The sequence below is a fragment of the Oncorhynchus gorbuscha genome, linkage group LG05 (genome assembly GCF_021184085.1).
Source record: "Oncorhynchus gorbuscha isolate QuinsamMale2020 ecotype Even-year linkage group LG05, OgorEven_v1.0, whole genome shotgun sequence".
NCBI lineage: Eukaryota > Metazoa > Chordata > Actinopteri > Salmoniformes > Salmonidae > Oncorhynchus > Oncorhynchus gorbuscha.
The window spans coordinates 55,340,376-55,349,040 of record NC_060177.1 but is presented as its reverse complement, the minus strand read 5'-3'; the positions used below and the strand labels follow the sequence as shown (position 1 = coordinate 55,349,040).

The window sequence follows — 8,665 nt, the reverse complement described above, 5'->3', positions numbered from 1 at the left end:
TCTTGGGGGGGGGGCACAACATAACAATGGTTAAAAAGCAGGTCCTTCTCCATCACAGAGAATCGCTCACAATGGCTGCATTATTTAATTTTCCCGGGGTAACAAGTAGGCAGAGTTTGCACATTTTCTACAATTTATTTGTGAAATCTGGCTCACCAGCTAGAAAGAATACTCCCAATCACATCCAGAAAGTCACTAATGACTGCCACAGTGGGGAGCCCTGCTCAAATCACCTAGGGAGACCTGAGAGGTACAGTAAGCCTTGGTTTTGGTTTGGACTACTAGTCTGTTCGTTATAAGGCAATGTTTACCTTGTAAAATGTCCCTCAGACTCCTGTACAAAACACATACTTTAGGCATTGATACATAATAAACAACACATTCCCATAGATATTTATTTGGACAGGGAAGGTAAAACTTAAAATGTGTCTTTATACTCCAGCATTTTGGATTTGAGATCAAATGTTTTATTTCACGATACAGTACAGAATGCCACCTTTTATGTGGGTATTTTCATACATGTTTTACTGTTTAGAACTGAATGCAATTTATGCATCTAGTCCCCCCATTGAAAGGTGTCATAAGCATTTGGACAATTCACTTAGTGCATTACATGTAGTCAATCATTTGGGATTTGGTCCCATATTCCTATCATGCAATGTTTACGTCAAGCCTGCGTCTCTGCAAACTTGTTGGATGCATTCACAGTTTGTTTTGGTTGTGTTTCAGATTATGTTCTGCCCACTAGAAACGAATGGTAAATATTGTATTCTGTCATTTGAGTCACGTTTATTGTCATTCAAAATATAATATTATCTCAACACTTGGATGCTACCATGTTTACGGACAATCATGAATGAATCATGAATGATGATGAGTGAGAAAGTTAAAGGCGTACATGTCATACCCCCCAAAATTGCTAACCTTCTACTCATATTTAGAATAGAGGTTGGCCGATTAATCAGAATTGCCGATTAATTAAGGCCGATTTCAAGTTTTAACAATCGGAAATCGTTATTTTTGGGCGCCGATTTACATTTAAAAAAACTAGGCAAGTTAGTTAAGAACACATTCTTATTTTCAATGACGGCCTAGGAACGGTGGGTTAACTGCCTTGTTCAGGGGCAGAACGACAGATTTCCACCTTGTCAGCACGGGGGATCCAATCTTGCAACCTTACAGTTAACTAGTCCAACGCAATAACGACCTGCCTCTCTCTCGTTGCACTCCACAAGGAGACTGCCTGTTACGCGAATGCAGTAAGCCAAGGTAAGTTGCTAGCTAGCATTAAACTTATCTTATAAAAAACAATCAATCATAATCACTAGTTAACTACACATGGTTGATGATATTACTAGATATTATCTAGCGTGTCCTGCGTTGCATATAATCTGACTGAGCATACAAGTATCTAAGTATCTGACTGAGCGGTGGTAGGCAGAAGCAGGCGCGTAAACAGCACTTTCGTGCATTTTGCCAGCAGCTCTTCCTTGTGTGTCAATCATTGCGCTGTTTATGACTTCAAGCCTATAAACTCCCGAGATGAGGCTGGTGTAACCGAAGTGAAATGGCTAGCTAGTTAGCGCTTCAAACATCACTTGCTCTGAGCCTTCTAGTAGTTGTTCCCCTTGCTCTGCATGGGTAACGCTGCTTCGATTGTGGCTGTTGTCGTTGTGTTGCTGGTTCGAGCCCAGGGAGGAGCGAGGAGAGGGACGGAAGATATACTGTTACACTGGCAACACTAAAGTGCCTATAAGAACATCCAATAGTCAAAGGTTAATGAAATACAAATGGTATAGAGGGAAATAGTCCTATAATTCCAATAATAACTACAACCTAAAACTTCTTACCTGGGAATATTGAAGACTCATGTTAAAAGGAACCACCAGCTTTCATATTGTCTCATGTTCTGAGAAAGGAACTGAAACATTGGCTTTCTTACATAGCACATATTGCACTTTTACTTTCTTCTCCAACACTTTTTTTTGCATTATTTAAACCAAATTGAACATGTTTCATTATTTACTCGAGGCTAAATTGATTTTATTTATGTATTATATTAAGTTAAAATAAGTGTTCATTCAGTATTGTTGTAATTGTCATTATTACAAATAAATAAAAAAAATTGTCAGAGTAATCGGTATCGGCCTATTTTTTTGGGTCCTCCAATAATCGGTATTGGCGTTGAAAAATCGTAATCGGTCGACCTCTAATTTAGAATAAATGTGACTCCAAAATGACAACACATTACCTACCATTCATTTCTACTGGGCACAACATAATCCAAAACAATTTGCAAATGCATCCAACAAGTGTGTAGTCACAATGATGTTAGTCATTGCGTGCTACTGTATGAATGAGACCAAATACTAAACGTTATCGACTAAATTTAATACACTACAAGTGAATTTGTTCAAATACTTATCCACCTTCAAATGGGGGGGGACTAGATATTGTACATAAAGAGCATTAATTTCTAAACCTCATAACAGACGTATGGAAATACCCTCAAATGAAAGGTGACATTCTGTACTGTCGCCTCATAACACATTTGATCTCAAATCCAAAATGGAGTATAAAGCCAAATGAAACGTTTTAGCATCACAGTCCAAATAAATACGCAGGGGAGTGCACATAACCATCCTAAAAGGTAAATGAGTTGGAAACACCGTTTCAATGGTGAGATAATGAGAAGAAAAAGAAGAGAAACAACCCATCTCCGCTACACGCGTAGCCATCCCTGGGGAAAGTGTCACTGTCTCGAGATCAAATAAATATCTTACAAAAAAGGACACATCCTTGGGGGAAAAAACAGTTGTTGAAAATGCAACAATCTCAATGTAATCCCATAGAAAATATTTTCATTCTAATACACTTGGATGATTTGTTTAGTAAAATCCCATTTCAACAGATCTAGTAGCTGAACAAAACTCTCCCCCAGGGGCGTGCAAGGAAACAGACGGGGGGGACAAAGGTGGAATAATGAGTGTTTTTCCTTTGGTTTGCTTTGTCAGTCCTCTTCTTAATGATGCGTTTGGTCTATGGATGTGGTGAGCAGCAGACCGGTCAAAGACTGGCCTGAGACAGAAACCCACCAGGGGGAACAGGATAGGAGTGATAGACCACACCAGTTTGATGTGGTTACTTTGTTCATCTGCTTTCCACCCCCCATTGATTTCCTGTTTCCAGTCTAATTTGTTGAAATATGGCAGATGTGCAGCATCTTTTTGGTTGTTTTCATTGAAGGCTGAATATGAATTCATGGCTCAGTGAGATGACTGGCTGATATTGCAAATCATGTGACTAGGAAAGTGCATATTTTCATGCATCTACAGACCCTCCCCATGCCCCACACACACATCTCACTACACCTCACCCAGGCAGGCATGTGAGCACACACACACACACACACACACACACACACACACACACACACACACACACACACACACACACACACACACACACACACACACACACACACACACACACACACACACACACACACACACACACACACACACACACACACACACACACACAAATGAGTAAACATCTTTGCCAATAAAATAATAAATAATAGAAGTTCACATTCATTCGCTGGTTGATTGTGTTTTGGGTAAGTTGTGTTCTCATTGGTCACTATGGTCCTGTGGCGGTCCTAAGTAGCTCCATGTCTCTGCGAGTGCTGGTCTGTGTGCAGCCGTAGGCCTCCAGGCCCAGGGGGAGGTATCGCTCCTGCAGCCCCAGCCCCTCCTCACCCTGCCCAGCTAGGATAGAGGCCCACGGAGGGGGGGAAGAGCCACCCTGGAACCCCCAAAACACCAGGCTCTCTGTGAGAGAAAAAAGTGTCATGTGGAAAATACTGTAGTGAGATGAGCAGAGACAGAATAAAAAGTATACATTGCAGAGAAAAGACAGTTGGAGAGACAGGAGGAGTAAAAGAGGGAAATAGTGACAAGGGCCAGAGAACAGGATAGAAAAACCAGACCTGGCCTACAGTAATTGCACCCGCGAAAGGGAACCATCTGAAAGTGACACCAACCTTTACTCTGCAGATCTGCTGCCTTGGTCATGCCCAGGGGGACCAGATACGGTGCAACACCGGCTAAGCCATCAGGTTGCCCTCGCGTTCCCAGAAGCACTATTGACCTAGTCATAAGAGAATATAACCAATTAGGATTCATCGATTCACAATCAAGACAAATGTGTTTCATCACAATGCCAAAAGTGATTCCAGACAAGAAAAACTACATGAATAGTATTTCAACCCAGAACTGCAACAGACCACCGATTGAGTTCTAACTCCAACCAGCAAAAGGTCGAATCCTTTCCCCTCACCTCTTTGGTATTCCAGTTTTAAAATACTGCTCCATTTTAGAGTCCATTTTGGAGAAAGATGACTTCTTTGTGACTTTTCCAGAGCAGGCGTCCACAGAGACCAGGAAGAAGCCTGGCTGTGTGAAGGAGAACGTCTCACGGTTCACCTGAAGAAAATAAGATATTGTAGAAAAGTGGATAAGAAGTATGCCGGAACGCGACACCACATACAGATTTAAAACATGGGATGGTGCTTTTCTATTCATAAACATTCTATAAACATTTAGAATGGCTTTTTGATGGACATTATTATGAATGTTATACGGAAACAACTGCGTCGAGAACAGAGAAAAATCAACACACCAACAACATGCAGACTGTGATGCACAGGGACAATGTACTCGACAAAAACACATAACGTAATAACATGTTATTTCAAACCTGCGGTACTCACAGTGATGAAGGACTGTGTGTCTCCACTATGCTGCTCCTTGCTGCTGAGAGACTTGATCTGAGTTTGGAGGTAGGCGTTCCACGGGTCACTGGAAAACACCAGCTACCAGAAAACACACAGATTCAAAAGCAGGGCTTTAATGTGCTCAAGCCTTTTCCAATATAAATAATAATGTAACAATAAAAGTGGTGGTGGGTATTAGACTGACCTGGGAGGCTCCACAGTCCTTGCAAGGTTGGGTGCTGAGGGTGGGCATGGGGACCACTGCCGAGGGGGCCTTGGTGTATTTGGGGTATGCCTTGGCCGTGCAGTTACAGGTCAGTTTGGAGGACGACGTGGTGGCCATCACTTTCACCCTCTCGCAGCCCTTAACCGAGCAGTAGCTGTGGCCGTCGCGTCTCTGCCTCGCCTGCAAATACAGCCACAGCAATCTAGGACAGAGCAGAGAGGCTGGTGTCAATCGAGAGAGAGGTGAGGGACAAAGAGAGAGAGGAAGAGAAAGAGAGAGAGGAAGAGAGAGAGAGAGAGAGAGAGAGAGAGAGAGAGAGAGAGAGAGAGAGAGAGAGAGAGAGAGAGAGAGAGAGAGAGAGAGAGAGACACTGACAGAGGGGCAAATCAGAACTTAAGTAAAATGTTCACTTGAAAATGACACTTAATTGGAAGTTTGGATTCACCTCAAAGAAAGGGGGCCAGGAGATATTCAGACAGTGGCATAAAGTGACTCTCTCACCCCACACTGTGGTCAAAGAAGTACTTCCTCTCCAGCGGCTTCTTCTCCAGCTCAGCGAGGGAGTACAAGGGCCCGTAGTCGGTGATGTCATTGAAGGTGTTGCTCTGGCGGTCGTTGATGTCAGCCATAACCTGGAAGGTGGTATCAGGCGGGTAGCAGAGGCCCACCAGCACCCAGTCACCTCTGAAGAGAGAGGAGACAACAGGTGACGATGAAGGTTAAAAATCTGTCTTTTGAACTAACCTCACTGACAAACGCAAAAGATAGCCTTTCATTGCGCGCACACACACACACACACACACACACACACACACACACACACACACACACACACACACACACACACACACACACACACACACACACACACACACACACACACACACACACACACACACACACACACACACACACACACACACACGACAGTCAAAAGCAGAGCCCTTCAGACCCAGGCCTTGCATAGAAAATGAGAATAGTCCAAGACCCGTTTCAATATGGACAAACAAGACAAGAGTGCAAGACTCAGATGGACCAGCTTGTTAAAGAAACACACCCACGCACACGTCCCAATGTGTCACTCACTGGTTGAAGTTGATGAGGGAGAGGACAATCTCTCTGGGAGCCGGGCCGTCCCAGTGCAGGGTGTAGCTTTTGCTCATCATGAGGATAGGCTGGTACTGCTGGGACAGCGCCCGTTGGCTGTTGATACCTCTCAGCACCAGGGGAGCCTCAGGATACTCATCTCTACTGATGGACAGACTGAGGCTGGGAGCTCCCTGGGTCTGGATATACACCTGGTAGGAAAGACAGTAGAAGTTGTTGACCAATAGAGTTCAGTAACTACTTTTAAACATTTTTATTTATTCAGGTTAATCCAATTGAGACCAGTGTCTCTTTTACTATGGTGACCTGAGGAGAAAAACGACATCAATACAGCAACAAAAATATATTTTTTTAAACTACAAGACAGCTATAAATACATTACATCAGGTTATTACAACAAGTTATAATAATCAATTGCACACTTCAGTGAATTCATTTAAACAACAGAGTTTTAAACGGCCCTGTCGGCACCAGAGAATCCAGATGTCATTTGTTTTGTAAGGTGTTCCATAACTGTGGTGCATTAAAACTAAAGGAGGATTTACCAAACTTTGTGGAAACAAGCAGGACATCAAGATAGGCTTGGGCGATATAGCGTATACCGGGGTATTTGGAAATAGCAATGAGATGGTTTTTCCAATACCTTTAATACCGTTTAAACTATTTCGTCAATGTTTTTCAATACACCTTAATATTTGTAAATACTTAAAGTAAATACCTGCAGTCAATTTGTGCAATACGTGAGGAGAAAAAGCAGATTGCGTTCTCATTTCACCTGTCACATTATTTTACATTATGAAGCTTACCGAAGTTCCCCGGAACGGTTGAGACACATGTTTCATTGTAAATAGCACAATGGGAGAAAGCTGGAGCAGGTGAGTCCAGCTGTGTATTGACAGGGGTTGCATTTTATATTGCAAGTCAACACTGTTTTTTTGCTTCAATAAAGTGATCAGGGATGTTCAACTATGGTTTCCCTTCACAGAAGATACATTAAAGCAACACATTTGGCAGAAAATAGTGTCATTTTGTTCGGATGACAGTAGAAGTGCACTGCCTCACAAGTAAATAAGCTTACAATGAAAAAGCGGTCTTTTTTTGCAAAAACGATGCACGACCAACATATTTCTAATGTTTATCATAGAAAGAATGCCAGCTAAATGTCCTAATGTATTGCCTGAAGTAAATCTTGCATTTTACCATAGGCACAAAGAGAAAAGTACAGGAGAAAAGTAGCTACACAGAGAAAAGTACAGGAGAAAAGTAGCTACACAGAGAAAAGTACAGGAGAAAAGTAGCAACACAGAGAAAAGTACAGGAGAAAAGTAGCAACACAGAGAAAAGTACAGGAGAAATGTAGCAACAGAGAAAAGTACAGGAGAAAAGTAGCAACACAGAGAAAAGAAGTGCAACTGAAGCACGAAATTAGTCTGACGCCGAACAGAAATTACAATATGAATAATTTTACATCTGTGTTTACAAAAAGACAGCAAGATATTTCTTATGCATTTTATCTTTTAATTCTACATTAAGGCGACCATTAAACGTAACTTGCTGGTGGCTGAATTTGTTTGTTCTCCTGTACGTTCTTGGCCGTCTTCTCCGAGCAGAGCAGGCAGGCCCGTTGCCTTTGCGACTCCACACTCCACACATACACAGAATGTACTGACTTTCCTTCAGACAAGCATGCGTCAAAACTTTGTTGATTTGCAAAATCTCTCTCATTCACATTCACTTGTAAATGTCCAAACTCAACAAACAAAAACATTCGGTAGCTCCTACCTCTACACAGTGCATTTGGAAAGTACTCAGACCCTTTGACTTTTCCCACATTTTGTTATGGTTACAGCCTTATTCTAAAATGGATTACATTAGCTTTCCCCCTCATCAATACCCCACAATGACAAAGCAAAAACTGTTTCAAATTTTTATCACACTTACATAAGTATTGAGACCCTTTACTCAGTACTTTAATGAAGCACCTTTGGCAGCAATTACAGCCTCAAGTCTTCTTGGGTATGACACTACAAGTTCTGCACACCTGTATTTGAGGGGTTTCTCACATTCTTCTCTGCATATCCTCTCAAGCTCTGTCAGGTTGGATGGGGAGCGTCGCTGCACAGCTATTTACAGGTCTCCAGAGATGTTTGATCGGGTTCAAGTCCAGGCTCTCACTGGGCCGCTCAAGGACATTGAGACTTGTCCCAAAGCCACTCCTGCATTGTCTTGGCTGTGTGCTTAGGGTTATTGTCCTGTTGGAAGGTTCACCTTCGCCCCAGTCTGTGGTCCTGAGCGCTCTAGAGCAGGTTTTACTCAAGGATCTCTCTCTACTTTGCTCCATTCATCTTTCCCTCAATCCTGACTAGTCTGCCAGTCCCGGCTGCTGAAAAACATCCCCACAGCATGATGCTGCCAGGTTTCCTCCAGACGTGACGCTTGGCATTCAGGCTAAAGAGTTAAATCTTGGTTACATCAGACCAGAGAATCTTGTTTCTCATGGTCTGAGAGTCATTTAGGTGCCTTTTGGCAAACTCCAAGCAGGCTGTCATGTGCCT

General features: G+C 42.6%; 1 protein-coding gene across 1 annotated transcript in view; it reads right to left on the bottom strand.

Annotated features, from left to right (window-relative positions):
• Positions 1 to 2,118: 2,118 nt before the first annotated feature.
• The window catches only part of LOC124036091 (cell surface hyaluronidase-like), a 79,174-nt gene continuing 72,627 nt past the window's right edge, over positions 2,119 to 8,665 (bottom strand). Inside the window, exons 18-24 of the mRNA XM_046350234.1 lie at positions 6,090 to 6,301; positions 5,505 to 5,687; positions 4,983 to 5,205; positions 4,775 to 4,876; positions 4,342 to 4,487; positions 4,046 to 4,152; positions 2,119 to 3,833 (exon numbers count right to left, since the gene is read on the bottom strand). Coding sequence (XP_046206190.1) covers positions 3,643 to 3,833; positions 4,046 to 4,152; positions 4,342 to 4,487; positions 4,775 to 4,876; positions 4,983 to 5,205; positions 5,505 to 5,687; positions 6,090 to 6,301 — 1,164 coding nt within the window. The 3' untranslated portion in view covers positions 2,119 to 3,642. The remainder of the gene's footprint in view (positions 3,834 to 4,045; positions 4,153 to 4,341; positions 4,488 to 4,774; positions 4,877 to 4,982; positions 5,206 to 5,504; positions 5,688 to 6,089; positions 6,302 to 8,665) is intronic.